Here is a 21,329-nt window from a genome sequence, read left to right as displayed (position 1 = left end):
CAGATTAATTAACACAATCACACAGTGCTGGCCCTGGCTCAACGTTCAGGTCTGCTGTGGGACAGATAGGTAAATCCTACACATATGGAGAACACGCACCACTTGATGAGGTTTTAATAACAAGTATAAGTTGGGGTTTTTTCAGTGCTTGTAACTGATCAAGTCTGTCTGTCTCTAAGACTGGACGTGGAGGAAGAGAGAGGGAGAGAGTGTTTTCTAATTCAAAAGAGCGGAGATGCTGAGGAAGAATTACCACTGCCAGATGTTCAGCTTGAGGAACATTGATTAGTCCAGAATTACTGGCTGCATTATTCATAGTCAGCCTATGGTGGTCATGAAGTTATTGATGTTCGCAATATGGATAGCAAATATAGTACAGTGGTGGCTGTCAGAGTGAACTAGCCTGCCTTTGCTTGATACATTTAGATGCAGCTTTAGATTTTTATATTTAACAGTAAATACATAGCATCTGAAATTAGAAATCCCACTTCCATTGATTTCAAAAAGAGGGATGGTAACAAATTACTTGTCTGAATATCTAATCAAGACACAGTTTAAAAATGCACATTGGGTTTAATTATGATTTGAGATTAGGAGTTATGACTCTTTCCTCTTAAAGGATAAACCCAGAAAAGCTACATTCTGAAGCCCCCTGACCTACATTAGGCCAGTTCCATCCACAATCTGAATAAAACATGGCTAAAAAATATGAAATCTGCTGACAGTTATTAATTAGTCCTATTCAAAGCTCTTAACCTCAAGGTCAGTGAGCAGGCACCATGTAATGGCGCTGTCCCTACATGTGTTTTGTTCTTTATTTCCTGACTTTATGGTGCTCTTGCTGTAAGCCATGAAAGCCTAAAGTGACAAGTGTCTGTAAAACTGTGAATGGTAACATGAGCAGTGGTTTAGCCATAAAGAAGGATGAAATGAGCCAGTGCACGGACTTTCAGATTTTATTTGGTTACACCAGTTACTTCCATCTACCCTGCATATTTGCTAACAGTATAAGCGTCTTTTAACATAGACCCTTGCTTAAGAGAAGTGCATAGCAGCCAGAGATCAGTCTTTCTGACTGATTTGCCTGCAGAGATTACCTGTTGGCTTTTTCATCTTCCCCTCACTTCTGTCTTTTAATCCTCTTCTTAATTATTATTGCAGATATGAGGCTCAAATTAAGCTCAAAATGCTTGTTTTCCTAGCATGCAGATAAAAAGATTTACCCAGGGAGTTCTGAACACCTGCCTTGAAATATTGTTCCGCCGTCTCCTGAATGCCATTTGGCTTAATTGACTTGGAAACGTCCCAAATGCGTCATTGACTATGTGGTCTAATTAATATTAATAATATATGCTATTATAAACATCAAAGAACATCTGGTGCCCCTGTTTTTTTCTCCCCTCACCAGTCTTGTGTGCGACTCTCACTCTGTTTCATCTTAAACCAAACCAGCAAACATGTATCTCTGTTTTGCATTTCAGGTGCCTGATTACGATATGCAGTGCTGCGAAAAAGTATTTGCTCCTTTATAGATTTAGTTTTTCTGTTTTTTTGTCATGGTTAAATGCTTTAGATCATCAAAGACATTTTTATATCAAACAAAAGATAATCGACATAAAAATCAATACAGAAGGCAGTTGTTCGAATGCTAATTTCCCTTATCAAGGGAAAAAAGATGTCCAAACAGACCTAGTTGTATGAGAAAAGTAATAACCTGTTTTTTTTTTATCATGTTTTTAGCTTATTAACAGATTTTTCCATTTTTCTGGCCACATCTGGGCCTTATTTCTTGCTTACTTATGGTATCAAATAATAACCTGAACTGAACCTGACTGAGAACATAAAGTTGGCTAAATTATCTCTTAAAAACATTCATACAACCACCGTGAAAACATTATCCACAGACAGAGAAAATATTGGAGACTGTTCTAACTTTCTGAAAGAGGATAACCAGCTATAATTTCTTCAAGAATGCAAAAAAAGTAACCTAGAGGAAGTTGCACCTTACTTTGCTCAGTTAAGGTCAGTGTTTATGGCCCAGCAATGACGAAGACACTTGGTGAAAAATCAGGGGAAAATGTCTTTCAATTAATGAGACAAACACCAAACTTTTTGGAAGTAGCACCCCGATACATCTGGCATGAAACCCTACATGTATTTTATAAAATTTATGGTTATCGGTTGAGGATGTTAAACTCTAGTACAGTTGGGTTATGCAGAAAAGACGATATGACCCACTCCAACAAACACACCTCAATAGCAAAGAAACTTAAAAGCAAGCTGTACTTAAATTTCTTTGAGATACTGTGGGGGACTTAAAACAGACTGTTGATGCTTGAAACCTTCCAGTGCTGCAGACGTTGCAAAGAATAGTTGAGCTAAATTCCCCTGCAGCAATAGAGATTACTATCAAGCATTTGTTAAAATGCTTGATAGTAGTCTTTACTTGTAGCCAAACCAGTTATTAGGTCAAGGGAGCAATTACTTTTTCACATATGGCCAGGTTGCTATGGTTTGCTGTTTTCCCCTAATAAATGTAAACATCATCGGGAGCTTTTTCTTTTTTGCTCAGGTTAACTTTTTCTGTGACATGAACATTTGTTTGATGATCTGAAACATTTGTGTCTTGCTTAAAAGAAAAGAAAATAACCTGAAGAAATGAATTGGGGACAAATAGTTTTTCGCACCACAGAGAGTGAGAGCTAAAGCCCTGCTGTATATAGAATTTGATATCTACAATATAACTGCCAAATGCCTGTGTAAGCAAATAGCATGTGAGAATGTGATTGCATTGACAGGGATATATGGCTGTAAATCTTAAAGCCTATTTCCATATGAAATGAATCACTTGTCCAAGCCCAGCTGCATGCTTTTCCACAGACATGGCTCACTTGAGGTGTTTGTTTATTTATTTATTTATTTATTTATTTATTTATTTATTTATTTATTTATTTATTTATTTATTTATTTATTTATTTATCTACCTCCCCTCCCCTACCGTGCACAAATCCAGCAAGAAGTGGATAACTCATACGCATCACTTCATTAGATGCTCTGTGTTAGGTGAGAGAGGCTTGGGTTTGTAATGATGCAGTAATTGGAGTTTTGGTTGATAAATCTAAGCTCTAAAATTACTCCCTTCACATAATGTGAGCCTCAGCACTGTAAGTAAATCTTAAACTGATTAAGTTAGCATGAACCAGGCAATCACAAAGATGGCACCCATCCAAAGGAAGAGAGAGGAGGGGGGAAAAAAGAGGCAAAGGGAGTCTTCATGCTTTGTGTTGGTTTTTACGGCTCTCTTGCAGGCTGGCAAATGGGTTTAAGAAGGTCCACAGTGGAAGATGAGGTCAGATATATGTGTTTTCTGCATTTGCAGCTTGCCCGTAATGTCATCGTAATTTAAGCCACAGAATGATTGAGATACATAGTGTGTCTAAAAGAGTTCCATTAAGCTGTTTGGATTTCTGTCTTTTTAATGTGTGTGTATGTGTGTTTGTTTGTTACTGGAGAAAAGGGTGTGGCATTGTTTAGGGTCTCTTTCCCGCTCTTGCACGGCCACACACTTTCAATGTACACAGACATTAAATCACGTATTTGCTGGACACACACACACACACTCACACAAGATTCATATACAGGGTAAAAAAGAGAGCTGACTTTAGTTCAAGGGCATGATTTTTCAATTTCAGCTGTGACTTTTCAATCTCATTAAGTAGAGCTCAATATAATTAATACGTGGGTGTTATTTTACGGTTTCGTAAATTGTAATAGTCAAGAAAACAGCCCTCCTTGCTCTGCCATTCAGTTCAAAATGACGGTTTCTCCCTCTAAAGTGGGTAACAAAATGGAGCTGGTACTACAGATCATTAGATTTGGATTTACCTCAGAGACTTACCTTAGGGTCAGATCCTAAGGTGTATGAAATAGATATTTCTGTGGCAGGGATGAATCACTGCAGTAACTTAGGTATAAGTCCATTAAAGAAGAACAATAAGGCATCAATATGCATAGAATTAAATTAATGGTGGTGGGTTTATCTCCTCATCCCAGACGCATCCCTAAAAGACACAGTATAATGTATGACCTGACCTTCAAATGCCAGGAGAGTGTTGGGCAATAAACTGCCAATATTTGTGGCTTAATGGCGCCGGATGACTTTTACTGTAATTGGAATGGCAGCGAAACAGCTGGGTTGTTTAAAGACAGTGCGAGGCAGAGGTCTGAGACAATCACTAACTCAAAATGGTCACATGGAGTGTGTTTAACCCTGAAGGGTTTTCCTCTGATGGCTGTAAGGAGGAAAGTGTAGGTAAACAGAGAGAGGAAGACGTTTAGATTACCTTTAATTAAAAGTTATGCCGCAACAGATCCAATCTTGTATCCAGATGGCTATTATTCACAAGATAAGGGGGAGAAAAATTACCCTTTGTCATTCTCCACAATAACACACTTTGTACTTTTTGAATTATGTTTCCAACATGCCATTTTTCAAGTATGAAGCAAAAATAAACTCAGTTACAGTAGATGGCGTGGTTAATCAGGGCCGCTCACATGTCGACGTTATTTTTGACTCGGAAACCCACTTTACAGGCTTTGATGGAGCACAGCTCGTGTTTGCAACATCTGCCTTATTCTAGATGCTTAACAATTTCACTGTTTATTATTTCTGGAAGAATCTTGTTTAGCGTTAACATCTTTGGGTGTATTTATTGCACATGGTGGTGGCGTCCATACTGTAAGATGATGGATCACTGGAGCTGAAAGCTGATTACAAGCTTGATTTACTGCAGGGCAGCACTTAAATCATTCAACTCAGCCTGGTGTGAGATTGCAACATTTTTCATGTTTAGACAACTGGTTATAGTGCATATAGAGCAAAATGCTCAAAATGCCTCATATAGCCATAGATTTTTTTATCTGATTTGGATTATAACATGTTTTTGTCGTCATTCTTCTTGTTAGGTGAAAACGTCTACAGGTGCCCGATCTCCAGTGAGTACACAACTGCACAGACAGCCTCCTTCAGCTTCCATCTGGATCGCTATCACTTCCCCCACTGGCAGAACATTCCTTCCTCTCCTTTGAAGCCCAGTAGTAGTAGCAGCAGCTCCAGCCCCAACACCAAGCACCGACCAAGATCCAGAGAAGATTGGAGTCCAACTGCAGGGCAGTACCTTGGTCTGGAGAGTCACACCGAGGACGTAATCCTTGCCAACAAACAGTCCAGCCCTGATGATAAAGATGTAGAAGCCCCTGTGTCTGATAAAACCAGAAAGTCCCAGTATGAGCCCTTGGATTTGTCTGTCAGGCCAGAGTCTGTCCCATCTCAGCCAGCTATGTCTTCTGCCACACTGGTACAGATGCCTGGCCTTTTTAGTAATGGGCTCTCGTCCACTATTAGCCGCCGGCTACAAAGTTACCCAAATGCTGCAGCTGAACTCAGTATGAAACCAGCATATCAGTGTGACCTTTTGGTGCAGGAAACAAAAGAAGACATGAACTCACATTCTGCAAGCTCCATAGGTCATGATGTTGAGGTTGCATTTGAGACATTTGAGAGGGAAGATAAAAATGAAGATTCTGCAAAGTGGAAAATGTTGAAAAATGATGCTATTGAGTCGAAGGAGCTCGAACAGGCCAGTGTTGATTTTGAGGGTCCTGGTGGTAATCAAACAAAGCTTGGTCAGTGGGGAAGAGCTGGGGCTCAAACTTCTATCTCCTCTTTTGAGAGCTTGACTCAAGGACGGGCAGACTCACTCCTTCATCAGGGTGACCTGCTCTCCTTCTTCAGATCCCAGGGGAACCTGACCAGTCCACCTGTGAGTGCCCACAAAGCCAATGTGAATGGTGGAGAAAACGTGGAGAAAGAAGCTGCAGGTGAGCTCTAAACTCATCAAGCATATAAAATCTTCTTGATGTATTTATACAATCTCAATTTTGTTTAGATTAAAGTCACTTTGCAGGCGCAAGATTCAATCCATTTTGAGAATTTTTTGTGATAGCCCAACAGAAATTGCTCTTAGTTAAAACTATGTCACTATTTAACACTATTATTACAGTGGTAAGAGTATGTCTCTATAAGCTTTTCACATCTGTATATGTAGAATGGATGGATTCTAATTCAGATTATTTTAGGTGTCCTTTATTAAGCTATTTTTGAAAGTAGTTAGAAAGGAACTGGAATAAGAGTGAAGGGGAAGACATACGGCAAAGGTCACCAGGCCAGGACTCAAATCTGTGATGGCCTTGTCAAGGACCAAAGCCTCTGTACGTGGTTGTGCATTTAACCCCTGTACCACCACCGTTCCTCCATTCATATTCTTCTTTGTCAAAAGCTCAGTTGGATATTATCTATACACGTCAACTTTTAAATCCATCCATCCAACATAGTCCATCAGAGTTGTGGTGGGGCTAGTGCCTATCTCCGGCACTCTATGGCTGTAAGGCAGGGTACATCCTGGACAATTCAGTTTATTTATATATAGCGCCAATTCACAGCACATGTCAACTCAAGGCACTTACAGATCATACAGTCAGATTGGTTCAAAGTTTCTGTCTAAGGAAAACCAGCTGATTACATCGACCTATTGACTCGAAAGCAATCCCTCACACCAAGCATGCTTGTAGCAACAGTGGAGAGGAAAACTCCTTTTAACAGGATGAAAGGACAGGTCTCCAGTTTGTTGCGGGGCAACATAGACACATAGAACCACACACAAACACAATCAATCACACCTAAGGACAACAGAGAGATGCCAATTAACCTTTGGACTGTGGAGAAAGTCAGAGTACCAAAACATGAAAAACACCATGCATAAATTGGACAAGAATTGGGTCAGGAATTGGACCCAGAACCATCTTGCTGCAAGGCAACAGTACTACAAATTGCGCCACAATGAAGCCCAACTTTTAAGTCTTGCCTCCGAATCTTCATCTAATTTTGTTGGATTCTTTGACTAGGCTTTGCATGCGTCCCTGCTCCAGTGGCAGGCTTCCACTAAACTTCCTGACATGCCAAGGAGGTAATTTAGCCTTTTGTTTCAGGTGTGTTGGTGCAGAAATGTATGGAAAAGAATTAGGACAGTGGCATTTGAGGATCAATGCTGCCTACCCCTGGACTAAGCTATTCTAACACACAAATATCTTTTGTCTTATCTATTCCATCATATAAGGGAAAACAAATATATTTGTGTATGTAGTACCACCCATATTCCCATTAACTTACCCAGCTTATTTTTCCCTCCAGAAGTAAAGCACCCCTCCACTTATGGTTTTTGCCGGAGGTTGGTATAATCATAGTGATGTGCATTGTTAGTTTATTCTCCTACAACATTTTGCATTTTGATCTAATATTTGGTCACATTTGACAAGGGCACCTGCTTTCTTCTCACCTATAAAGATCTAATTTGTAGAAAGGACCACTAATACCTATACCATTAACATATTTTTTCACATGAGCTGTTGATGTTTGCAGTTCTTCTATTGATTATCTTGCTTGGTCTATTAGTTTATGTGAATTGGGATGTTTTGGTAGGTTTTTAGATGTGCCATAATCTCCCATTTTACACGTTGAATTGGAACAGCGCTCTGTGGGATGTCCAAAGCATGCAACTTTATTTTGTAACCTAAACCATTAAATCTCAACTTCCCCCTTGGTTCCTTTGTCATTTAAAACATATCAACTCAACTCCGTCGCTTGTTAGATTCCTTCTTAAGAAAGTCTTTTACTCAGTTTTTTAAATACTATATAAAAAGGGATTTGAAGCAGATGCAGGCCACATATTAACAGATTTCAATATGTGGCCTTATTAAAGATTTAATAACTATAATGAACTGTTGTGTGTCCTTCTACCACATAAAAACTTATGTAGTAAAAACATATTATGCTGGAGTTTGTGGATTTAACATAAAAAAGATAAAACATTTTAAAGTTTAAATTAGAATAAATACTTTGCAAGCCACCACACAATGGAAGCAGCTGTTACTGCCACAATGCTTTAGTGCTTGCTCAAGATTCAAAGGAGTACAATGCCATCTAGTGGGCAAAGCTTGTCTAGGTTGTCTTGTTATCTTGATGGATTCTTCACAGCAGACTGCTTTAGTTAGCTGCTGCTCAAACTTCAGGCCCTGCATCAGCACGTGACATTGCCAGCCACGTCTACTGTGCTACACGACTCCAAAAAAGAGTTTTTGGCAGGATCTCAGGCTTCATCCCCTGACAGCGGGAGTGTGAAGAGTAAGTGTGAGTGTGTGTGAATCATGCCAATTATGAACAACACACTTCCTCTATACTTATACCACTTGAGTTTTTTTCTTCTTCTTCTCTTCCTAGATCTTAACTCTGATCTCAAATAAAGGCTAAATAAGACACAGGTGTGTGGCACTGATTAGCTGTACACTTTAAAGGATGATATAATCTCCTTGTGTGATAGGTTACAAATCGCCAAGCCGATGGAGTCCACTGATGGAGAGGCTTAAGCTCTTGTGCTGGTGTGATATGCTTGCTGAGTGCAGATTTAATAATGCTGTCTCTCAGGAGAGGGAATCCAACAGCTGGGGTCTTTGATATGCATGTATTATGAGTGCAACATGATACACCTTCCCTCTGATCCCCCTCTTATTCAGAAACTCAATATGTTCATGTGAAAGACAGGAAAGTGCCTGTCAACTCCATTAGGGATTAACATCTGTTCCCTTTCTTTATGATTCTAACAGCAAGATGTAGTTTTCTATTTGATTGTACAGATGGTTATTATAATATGCAGAGAAATGCCCCTCCCGTGCACCTCTTGTTTTATAGCTGCTGCACTGTCTGTTTTTCCCCCCTCTTTTTTATTGTTTATGATGCTAATTGGATTAAATTATTACACAGGATTCAGAAAGGCAAAAATATTCAAGGTTTTTCTGTGCCAAACAGGTTTCAATTCACTTTAAAATATCTTTCTGCATCATGAAGCCACATTTTTCCCCATTCAGCATATTTTGCTGCAACTGTTGCTTATATTTCTCAGTAATCTGATCAATGTGAGCTATTTTAAGTGTTCCCCGCCTTCTGTTCCCCGCAGATTGATTGTTTTTGTCTCTTCCCCGAGGAAGTGAATGTCAAAGATACAATAAACACCTGTCACTCACGGTGGACAGTGAGATGGGTGGCTGACATTGAGAACCCACTGAATGTCCTCCAAAGCTGAACTGAGCAGGTGGCCCTGCAGTCTGTCCTGTCTTCGGTGATGACCAGGTGGCTTTGTCACAGGGCTGTCTCCTGTTGCCCCCATCCTCACCATACTGCATGGCACGTCGAGTGGCATGGTGACATATTGCTGGGCAGTTTGGACATGGAGTGATGTGTTTGCGATGACAGTTCGGGTCGGCTCCAATGTGCCAACAGTGGTAATTGGCCAGATGGTGACCTCTGGTTGAACCTGTCTGCATGCTCATTATTCTCATCGAACCCTCCCTCGTGTATTTAATAGTCTGTTAGTGTTGTACTGTTGAGCTTAAACCACTAGATGGCAACATTTACCATATTTAGCCTGAAGCACACCTTTAAAATGACTAACTAATGCCCATGTGGTATATTGAAAGTTAATACACATTCCTAAAAAGACAAATTTTTATTATGTGAAAAGATAAAATAGAAAAAAAAATTCTAGATTTTTCTTTTTTTCCCATCTCTCTTTGCCATACATACAGTTTAAAAACATACCAATATCTTTTAATTAAATAATAAACATAAGTGTGCAGAAACTTTTGATTTTACAATAGATCTTAATGTTTTAGGGGGTTAATCTGAGCTTTTTGACTCGGCTGTATTTTATTCCATTTGGAAAAATGTTGATTTGAATATGTGCTTTGGACTTTTCCAATACTTCCTCTTTTATCTTCAGCTTTTTAGAAAAGTGTGTAGCATTTAACCTCCCAAAACAAAGTGCTGCTATGAGTATGGTTTACTTTGGGATCATATGTAGTTTTCTATTAGTTTCAAACCTTTTGGACTTTTTGGGAAAAGTTAATCTAAGACTCAAGTCTTGCCACTTCCCCTTATAGCACAGATGTATAAAAAGTATGGCAAATTGTTGCCACACCTTCCTTGCAGCCAGTTCTTGACTGAAATTTCTGCAGCTCCTTTAATCTTACTTTAGGTCTCCTGACAATTATTGATATCCTAAAATTTGTCAGTAGTGTATCTCCTTTATAATGTTTCCCTTTGCTTCTTGGTTTATCTAATTGGAAGATCTTTGGTACTCTTTCCCTGACTGATACCTTTTGACAGTAATTTCTTGCTGATGCTTTAGAAAATGCTTCAAAGAAATGTGCAGCTCAGAATACAGCATGATTGATTTTTATCTTTCTGAGTAATGCTGGAAGTTTTACAGGCTGATATTGGATGGATATTTAGCCTGGCTATTTCCGTATGTAGCATACCTGTAAATGCTGTTGTGGCCACTCAGCATACCAACTAAATTATCAAAATACCTTACCTTAATAACTGAAAAGGGCGACACTCTTTTAGTTTCCTATGCTTGACTTTCCAGACTTGGTTATGGATTTAATTGTTGCTGGATTAACTCAAGTCACTGCAAAACTTTTCATGGCAGTGTGTTCAAGGGTCTTTAAACACCAAAACAAGTGTGTAAAACTTTTTTAATCAAGTTGAAACTAACCCTAGGGGATAACTTAAAGGAACATAAATGATTTCTAAGATATGAACACCAGACTGTTACTTGAGTCCTTTAAACTCTCTCCTTACTGTATTTAGATAGCATTTCAATTTTAAATTCTAAGATTAGCAACTAGTAAACATGTTTTTTTACTTCTTATTTTTGTTCTTTTAATTTTTAATAAAACTCTTTCAGCTGGGACCTTTGAGTTAGCTCTTGATTTCAGTGTATGGGTTCAGCTAGACTGAAATAGAAATGCAATGAAAGTTATTTATTGTGTGTAAGATGTTAACTGCTTAAACACTTTAAAAGAACTTCTAAACATATAAGCCAAATAAGCTGCTTCGTCTTTTGACATCAGACTTCTCAGATGCATGAGAACGAGGAATTTGAGAAGATCAATAAAGAAAGGATTAAGAATAAAAGAACATGGAGTGCAGAGAGAAAGAAAAGGCTCTGATTTGAAAGGTTGAAAGGGGTGAGTCATTATCTCTTTGTCTGACCTCTGTGTACCCTCCGCAGAGAGGGTGACAGAGAGCGAGAGAAAAGGAAAGAGAAAAGGAGTGAGAAAGATCAGCATAGATGGAGATAGATGGAGCGACAGCGAGGTGAAAGAGGAGCGGTAGTGCGGCCGTCTCCGTGAGCAGATGTCGTTTGATGGCAGCGAGAGGCCAGCCTAGCCTGCCTTTGTGCCGTGCTTCACCCCATAGAGATAATGAAGGGTGGAGCAATGGGAAGGATGTGCAGTCATCACTCACTGTCTGTGTCCCATCAGAGCTCAGGCCTGTGTCATCCGTCACCATTGAGCTCCTCAGGCCCCCGTCGGCCACGCCACTGTCATCATTGTCATTATCTCAGCCTGTGACACGCAACACACTCACCTCACACAGCACACAGGTGTATAGATTCATCCCAACCCAAAAAAGCACGCCTAAAACCTCATTTATATATCCATGTGAAGCAAGAAATTATATTAATTATAAAATAACACCTCAGATAGAAATTACAGAGTCAAAATACTAAATATGTATCCACTAATATTTGTATGAATGTTTAATATACTAAACACAATAAAACATGTTTTAATAAGTCCCGGCTTTAAAGGGTACACTTAATAAACAGAGGATTTTACAAATTTAACAGGAAAGTTAACACAACGCAAAAACATTTGAGGCTGCTGACACCTACTGGACACTACCAACATATTTTAATACAACATTTATTTCAACATGAAAATCTGTGATTTATCTTCTCTTTTGCAAGGCTGAAATATGTGAAGGAGAAGAACAACATTTGGTTTACTGCTTAGCAGGGAACCAAGAGCCACTTTTTTCCCATGACCCTTCTAGGCTTTTCAAGTCTTTTCAATAACATGTCTGATCCAAGCAAATATTTGATGTTCTTATTCTTATTTCATTTACTTTGAGAAAATGTCATTGTGAATCAGAAAGTACAATGTACGGGCAGGCATCATGTTCAGAGTCAGCTATTATGTAATAATATACAATTATATTAAATCATGTATTTATATATTGTGTTTTTTTAAATAATTGTTTACCCTAATAATTTTAACCAAAATATTTAGTTATTAAGATAAATGTTTGATATCGATATAGGTCTAAGGGAGGCAGGAAAAATTTGACAAAGAAGGAAACTGACTAATCCTATGTGTAACAGTTAACTGTTATATATTTTAATTCTATGTTAAAAAGAAAAATGCTCCATTCAGGATTTCTTTCAATAACTTTTGATGTTAACAATAATTTCTAAATGAAAAACATCAATAGACAATTATATAACATTTCAAATCTAAAGCCATCAATTATATAACCTTTTGTAAAAAAAAAAATGATACAAGATAGAAATCTTGTCACCTTAACCATCCAACACAGTCTAGAAATAGGCCCCCTGGTTAATCTTTAAACCACATTGTTCATATGATAATTAACTGTGCACATACAGCTGTTCAGCATGTAGTTTGGGTTAACTGTAAAGTTCCTTTCAGATCATGCGGTTATAAAGGTTTCAAATCCTAATTTTAATGCAAATTTAAAAGGAATCTCCCAAAAGTTGCATTAATCAGCTTAGAATGATGCATGCATAATTAATTAAAATGTCATGACGGTACAAATGATACGAGAGAACAACGCATGATAAGAGTATGGTTGTAAAGTATAATCTAAGGTACATACAAACTAGTTGATGTAAGCATTGTTTTTATTTGCCAAGCAGATGAAAAAAACAGTCAGCCTAAAAGTTAAGTGCTGCATAAGCCCTGATAATGAAATTGAAGTAATTTTAACATTATTATGTATTTCTATTACAGTTATGAATCAGCTTATGTTAAGAAGACTTTTCTGTTTTTTGTTTGTTTGTTTTTTTATGAAATCAGTTTACTTACATGAAATGCATACATAGTGAGTTTAATTTTAAGGTACTTATTTAAGTGGGGAACAATTGGCAGATATTGATTACAGTTGCTTCCCTTAACTATCTTACATTTATACAGGACTGTACATGTAGTAACACCTAACACTATAAAATACACACATTAGCAAAAATGAGTTCATTCACAACTTCATATTACACCCTGCCTCACAGAGAGGTCTAAACCAGTGATTTAAATTTAGTTTGACTATAATCAATCAACTTTTCTTATTGAACCACTTTTCACCCTTGTTTATGCCACAAAGCACAGTTAGGAACAAATGAGCAAACATGCAGACAGCAAAAAGGAAACAAGACATGGCTAATTATTCCAACTAAAATAGAAACTAATTAGCAAATGTGATAAAATGTCAGATAAAACCGGAGCTTAGGTGATGCAGCTGTATTTAATGAGGAATCAGAGACACTCATTTACAAACTGAAGCACAACTAGATATAAATCACTGTACTCATACTTTACCATAAGATGAAATATAATTTTGATATTTATTTTTTGATGATTCAATTTGAAAGGTAATAATTGATCAGCAAGTAAATATGTCATTAGATCAAAATGCAATAGAAGTACTATCTATCTAAGTTGCACTTCATAGTGCAACTTAGATAGATGTGAATGAAGATGAAGAAAAATTAGATGAAAAAGGTTAAATTAAAAAGGGATAAATAGAAGACAGAATTAATAGAGTTCAAGTAAAAGTCTGATTAAAAAGCTGCAATATTTATCCTTTTAGAAACATCAACTTAAATCTCCAATTATTGTTAAAATACAAAGCTAACTCTTCCCCATTCTTCATTTACATTTGTTCGCACATTCATGTACATAAACTTTTGCATGGATGTTTATCTGAATATAAGCGGCTGCTATGAAGCTCTGGCTTGAGCCAACTGTGAAAAGCGGATCATGTGGTGAGGAGATGGATGGCTCTGAGCCCACTCCTGTCTTCCCTAATTGTAAAATATTAGTTACATTAGTCTCTGGCCTGTGATTAATGGAACTTATTTGGAGGTTGCCCTCTTTCGGACCTCCCTTCTCCTTCTAGAGGGGAAAAAGAGGGAGGGAGACGAGGTGGGACGGTAAGTAAGGTAACAGCGACAGAGAGAGGGGGACACCAGCAGGGTAACAAGCATCTAATGTGGACATAAGACCCTTTGGCTTGTTAGAAATGTAGCTTATGAGAGCATGCAGATGTATTCTTTCATTGTCTACATTCAGTAACAGTATTTAAGGAATGCAAGGAAAATCCGTTTGGTTTATTAAGTTAAACCACATGTGTGAAATCTGAGAATGTGAGATGAAAGTGAAGAATCAGAAATGTTTATTTTTTCCCAAATGTTCTGTTCGACAGAGGCTTGTTAAGGTTGGCATGAAACAGTTGGGCTGCAAACTGCGCTCTACCTGGGTTATCTACTACTATCACTCAGACACTTTCCACACAAACTCTCCTCTGCCACCCTGATGATATTCAGATGTGTCAGATCTCATCCTCTCTATGACTACTGTGTGGATGTGTGTGTGTGTCCTGTACGGCCATCAGGTTATTATACACCAACAGATGGGGCATTACCTTTTATTGCTCACACCTTCTGTGAATTTTTCCACTTTTTCCCCCGAATAAACACCTTTTTTATGTAGATGTGAAAGCGGGGTGTTCAGCCGCATGCAGCTGTCTCCACTCTGATAGAGAGGAAGAGGCGAGGGTGGGGGTGAAAAGGCTGAGACAGCCCTCAGTTTTTGGGAAGTGAAGTCAAATGACATCAGCACATAATGGTTTACTGTAACCATGAATCACAGCAAAAAACACACCGCAGTGTGAGACAGAGGGGAAAAGAGAAAGCCGTTATGTGAGGTAACATCTCAAAAATAGTACTGCGGTGTACAGGGACACTTTGCTGTCTAGGTGTAGAGGTAAATGAGTCACACAGCTGAGTTTTGTTTTGATCTTAGCTGAACCTTCAGGCTTTGGTGTCGTACAGGTTTTGCTGAGGCCACACTCAGCTCTGGAAGCTATTAACGGTATGTTGTTTGTATCCTTAGGGTACATGGTGTGCCGCGTCATGTAGCTTCACTTTTGTTTGCTGTGAAACTATGTAGCAGGCACTAAGGAGGTGGACAGACAGGAAGTTTTGGCATGCATTCCTGCCCAGCTGCAGACGTCTGTCATTCCTCAGTTCAACACTTGTGTGTGTGTATGTTTATTTAGAAGTGTGCGTGTGTCTCTGTGTGTATTTTTACTCATAGCAGGAAATGTGAGCAAGAACATCCAGGTGTTTTTTCTATATGCCTGTCATCACTTTATTTGCCCTTGTGTTTGATTGGATGCAAAATTGCAACTTATTATTAAGATGCCAGCTGCTAATTTGTCCTCAGCTCGTATATAAGATTTTTCACTCTAGAACCTTGAAAGGTATCGTTTCTTTCCTTTGTTGCACCAATGTGTAATTGTCACCCAAGTAGGAAGATATTTCATGGACATCCTTGGCAGATATAAACCTGTTTCCTCTTGTATCATATTTTCCCTCTTCCACCTGATTTACAGCAGTTTCATAAAAGATGTTTCTTGTTTAAGTAGTCTGCCTTTGGCCAAAAACAAGGATAGTTTTCATGTGGTTGATAGTTTGCATCCTTCAAATTAGGAAACTGTTTTTGGTTTTTATAATGTATTTAGTTACTGCAGGAAAATTATACTGCTCTATCTGAAAGAGTTAGCTCAGCTAGAGGATAAAAACTATTAAAATTCTGTTCTGATTGGTTAGACACATGTAAGTGATTGATAATGCTGTAAAAACACTACATACCCTTTTAATTTCTACTAGAGAAATACTTTCTGGGAACCAATTGATCACTCTTTTATTGTTTTGCATTAACCAGATCAAAAATTAAACAACCATGGTAGAAAACAGGTGTGGTAGAGATGGGCTCCTTTTTGAAACCGCCTTGAACCGAAGGTGGAGTTTCGAATTGGGTCCTGGATATATCTTTTTGGCTTTCTGGTTGAAGATCAAATATTTAGTTTTGTGTTCCTCTCCCTGTTGGCATGTTGCTACTTATATTTCAAAGATTTACAAACACAGAATTCAGTTGACCATAAAAGCAGAGTTCAAAACATGATTTAAAACTATTCATGTTAGATGGTTTGATGATTTGATAGCAGTTATAGCTGAACAGCTAAATGTTGCCCCTCTACTCTCTGAAAGTGTGAAATAGAAAGAGTTAAGCAATAGAGCATAACCGAAGATACATTACAGCAGAGATGGGAAGTAACGAAGTACAAATACTTTGTTACTGTACTCAAGTAGATTTTTCTGATATTTTTACTTTACTTTACTACTTATTTTTATCGCAACTTTTTACTTCTACTCCTTACATTTTTACACAAATATCTGTACTTTCTACTCCTTACATTTTAAAAAATTGGCTCGTTACTTTAGTTTTGAATCATTTCAATGGAGTTACCGTTATTATTTTTCACGTCATCAATACCAAATTCAATCTAATTGGATGGGAATCTACGTTGCATTTGACGCACCACTACAAGATGAATCGACAGATTCGGCGGCATTCTTTCGCGGCAAATCATTGCAGCTTGGTGGCGGTGGCGTTAGCATAGTAGTATGGACGACGAGATGATTGAAAATTAACACAACAGAGATCTAGTCCTATTGGCAGACATCCATTTAAAATGTAGGCAACAGCATGAAAAAAGTGGTTTCTACTTTTACTTTTATACTTTAAGTAAATTTACAAGCCTGTACTTTGTTACTTTTACTTGAGTAAAGAAGTTTAATCAGTACCTCCACTTTTACCAGAGTATTTTTTAGCACAAGTATCTGTACTTTTACTCAAGTACGGAAAGTGAGTACTTTTGCCATCTCTGCATTACAGTGACTAAATTTGATCATTTATGTAGCAAGCTTTAAAGAAAGGTGCAAAGACTGCACATGGATTTTGCCAATAAAAGATTTTTTCCCTGCCTTTTTGTGAAGAAAGTAAGTAGAGCTGTTAGACTGAAACTTTACCATTTTGTCCCAATACAATCTACCTGCATTTGATGGTATGTTATGTGATGCAGGAGGCTGCTCAGCGAAGCGGTGCGTAGCACTGCTGCCTTACAGCAAGAAGGTTCTGGGTTTGATTCCCGGCCCGGAGTCTTTCTGCATGGAGATTGCATGTTCTCCCTGTGCATGCAGGGGTTCTCTACGGGTACTCCGGCATCCTCCTACAGTCCAAAAACATGACTTTTAGGTTAATTGGCTTCTTTAAATTTTCCTTAGGTGTAACTGTGTGTGTGTGAATTGTTTGTCCTTTTTGTCTATGTGTTGCCCTGCAATGGACTGGTGACCTGTCCAGGGTGTACCCGGCCTCTCACCCGTTGACAGCTACAGATAGGCACCAGCACCCCTAGCGACCCCAGCAGGGATAAGCATGAAAGAAAATGGATCGGTGGATGTTGTGTGATGGATCGATAACTGTTACAGGAATATACAATGATGCATGTTTTCGTATTCTTTTTTAATTAAAACCTGAAAATGTGGCTCTCTTTTACTCGGATACCCCAAAATAAAAAACTATGGCCTTTAGAAGTAACATAATTAGAAGGCAGGGATCACTTATTCATTTTAGATGCAGCTGTTCTTTGCAGGCTTTAGGGATCTTTGTAGAAAGCCTAATGGAAGCTAGACCATCTTGAAAACCAAGAAGCTCCCCTACGCAGGCTTTGGTTATCAAACTATAGCTTAGGATTCAGACATTGCATTATTTTGTAATTGAAGAATATGAAAGAGCATGGCACATTTTTAAAACTACCAGGACTTGGACAACATCCAGGGTAGGCAGTTCCAGTTCCCAAGGACCAGTATGGCTGCATTACCTCCTCAGAATGTAGTTAATTTCTCTAGTGTCCTCTTAGTCATTTTATTACTGGATTCAGGTGTGTTGGACTAAGGATACATCTAAAGGTTGCAAGAAACTGTTCCTCAGGGAGTGGAATTTTCCAACCTTCATATAAAATGGGAAATGAGTGTGAAGGAGCTGCAGAGGTTGACAGTTAAGATAGATTCTTTAGTCCACCATTAGACATGAAAAGACAAGCAAGTATATGAAAGAAGAGGTGAGATAAAAATAGGTTTTGGTAAGAAAGCAAAAAGCTTTGAGTGACCAAAGAAACTACAATATGGAACACCCTGAACACACCACTCAAGGTGAAAACATGGTAGTGGCAGGATCTTTCAGAGAAAATGTTATTTTTTTAAGTAGGGAAAATTAAACCAGAACAGCTGATGGAAAGGGAAATGAACTAAATACATAGAAAAAGTAGAAGAAACCCTGTTGGAGGCTGCAAATGCCTGAAACTGTGGAAAGCCAGAGCTACACTGGAATTAGAGATGGACCAATTCATTGGCCGGCTGATGTTTTTGGCTGATATAGTTTTTTTTTTTTTTTTGCATCAGTATTCAACAGTCATGCCTTGAGATCACATGAAAGGCATGCATTGCTGCTCCCTTCATTTGCTCTCCATTCTCAATGTTCTGTTTGATTTGTTAACAAATGGTTATTTTTTGTTTCAATCAAAAAAATTGTTTTTATTAATCTCAAAGGAAATTAATATATATTGAAGTGTACCATTTTGTATTGTCATTTCCATGATGTAAATCAAGGGAAAATAAGCACAAACAGCTTCAAAAGACAGCCTCCAAAAAACAAAAAAAAAACAAACAATAAGCAGCAAATATAGAATAACATATAAAATTCAGTATCTGCTGATCTCTATTTTTGAGTTTTTTGGTATATCCATTCTCAAGACAAATCCACCCTGAATATTTCAATCTTCTATTTGTGCAAATGCATAAAACCGTGTTCCTTTCACCTTAGAATCTTCCTCTAATTTGTGTTATTTAAAAAACAAAAAAGCTGGAATTTAAGCCGGAATATACTGTAAATTTGACACATTCTGCTCAAATGTCAAACAGTGAAGGGTACTTGTTTCCTAATGTGTCTTTTTTCTCTCTCTCTCTTTGGTATTTTTCCTTTTTTCAGTTCGGAAGCCATTCCAGTGCAGGTACTGCCCCTATAGTGCCTCCCAGAAAGGAAACCTGAAGACCCATGTCCTCTGTGTTCACCGCAAGCCCTTTGACAACAGCCTCTACCCAGACCGCCGCCTACGACGCTCGCACACACCCCAGACCTCCTCCAGATTCTCTCTGGGTGCAACAGGAGACAGTTCTGCGTCGGGCAGGGACCAGATCAGTGTGACGTCGCTGTGTGGGACTTGATGCTGCCATAGTAACTGAAGATACAGACAGATATAATAACTGTTTTAGCCTCACCTGAAAGGGTTAAGATGATTAAAGTTGTTATAAAAAATGTTAACGACCAACCTTGATGTACATTCCAGTGTTTACTTGAAGAGCCACAGTACGTATTTATCTGTAGCAAAAGAAGCTGCCTATAATAATAAAGTTCATTGTGATGTGAAAGTGTAACAAATGTTCTTGGTGCCTTTTGTTTTATCAAAAGTCTCCACAGTTTTGATTGTGTTTATATGCATTTAAAAGTCCTACATTCGTCTGAAGCTAAGGGTGAGCCGCTGCGGCCCAAAACTCTTGTTCTTTCATCCAGTAAATACCCCACGTTGCATTTTTTGTAAATATCATTTGATTTCCCTTCCAGTCCACAAGTCTTGTCTATCTGTCAGGATGTGGTGCCAGATGTTCGGCCTTTAATCGCAGCAGATGTAATGAAGTAGAATGTTGCACATCGGAGCTTCCATTTGTTCTGGATTTCACTCCAGGGAGAAAGCCTCTCTCACATATAATTATTGCCCATTAACTCCTATGCTTCATGCCCTCATGCCGGAACAATGCTCAATTAAGGGGAACCAAGGAAATGGAAAAAGCTGCAGAGATTCATTGATAGTACATTCAAATCGTTTTTACTACTTTCTGTTCTTTTCTTTAAGTGGAACCACCCATGTGTGCCTAAACCTAATGTACTCGCTAGTACAGCACAGGGCTAATCAACACAGCTATTGTAAGCTGCTTCTGCCATGTATGGTAATTTTAGCGTGATGTGCGCTGCCACCACTTACCGTGCCAGTAGCCTGCCTGAACACCCAAAGATCACCTTGGGCAGCTGTGTGCCTGCTCAGCCGGCCCCTTGTAGCCACCGCGATGTGACTTTGACTGACAGCCCGTCTGACAACTCCATTCATGCGCCACCTGCTAGCTGTCAATCATGGCGGCCATCCTGGGGCTATTGACGGAGCTGTCAGCCAGTGTGAGATGTGTCTGTCAAAGCCCACCCACTCTGCCACTCCGTCTCCCTGCCTGGGCAACCTGACGTTCGTTTACTGTCCTCCTTCCACCTCTCCTTCCTCTCCACCTCCATCTTTTTCTTCCTCTGGCAGTCTGTCTGTCTCCTGCCTGCTTCCCATCAGGGATACGACAGCCCCTTAATCCCTGATCCAATCACAGATTCTTTGGATACAGATTTGTCATCCTCAAAGCCTCTGGTTTTTGCAATAGAGTGCTTCACAAACACTTCAGCAGACCTGATATACATGTTTTTTTATGTCTGCCTACTGTTTCAGTCTGCTTTACCACCCCTATAATTTCTCTCCTCCTTTTTACCTTTCTCTCTCTACCATCCTCCTGTGCTCATTCACCCTTCATCTCTCACTCCGACAGTTGACAAGGTCTGAGCCTCCAGCTGACTGGAAAATCGGACGCCTGTCATAACTGTCAATACTGTTTTAGAGTCGTGCCAAACTGGATAACACCAGAACATTTGATCTTCTTAGCTGACCAAGGTCACACCATTTTTTTTGAAAGATTAGAGAAAACTCTTAAAATTCTGCAACTCGTGCCCCTCCAACAGCCCTTTGGATATGGATCATCCCTGAAGCCTCATCCTGTCAAACCCACTAATTAAGCTCAGTTTCCCTTAAAGCAAGGCCGCTTAATTAATGCTGGGGAACTTTGTTAATTACTCTTAATGGTGATGAATGCTTTAGTTAACGTCTCACTGCCACTATCAATGTCATATTCTGGCTTTTTGAACATTATAAGGGCCCATTTCTCTCGAATTCAACCAATTTCTTTCTGGTTAGGTTTTAATTTGAAGTCAAATTCTCATACTAGAATCAAAAGACAAAGCTCCCTAAAATGATTGGCATGTCCAGTCAAGATCTGTAAAAATCTTTAAGATACATTTTGTAAATG

At 38.7% G+C, this 21,329-nt stretch overlaps 1 protein-coding gene across 1 annotated transcript in view; it reads left to right on the top strand.

The window, feature by feature from the left end:
- Window positions 1-19,602, top strand: part of LOC119796797 — a 30,025-nt gene extending 10,423 nt beyond the window's left edge. The window contains exons 4-5 of the mRNA XM_038305527.1: window positions 4,966-5,880; window positions 19,147-19,602. Of these exons, the coding sequence (XP_038161455.1) occupies window positions 4,966-5,880; window positions 19,147-19,382 (1,151 nt within the window). The 3' untranslated portion in view covers window positions 19,383-19,602. The remainder of the gene's footprint in view (window positions 1-4,965; window positions 5,881-19,146) is intronic.
- The last annotated feature ends 1,727 nt before the right edge of the window (window positions 19,603-21,329 follow it).

This window comes from Cyprinodon tularosa, unplaced genomic scaffold (assembly GCF_016077235.1).
Source record: "Cyprinodon tularosa strain WSP-4 unplaced genomic scaffold, ASM1607723v1 ctg56, whole genome shotgun sequence".
In the NCBI taxonomy this organism is placed as follows: domain Eukaryota; kingdom Metazoa; phylum Chordata; class Actinopteri; order Cyprinodontiformes; family Cyprinodontidae; genus Cyprinodon; species Cyprinodon tularosa.
Note: the sequence above shows the minus strand (reverse complement) of the source record. Positions and strands in the feature narration are given on the sequence as shown.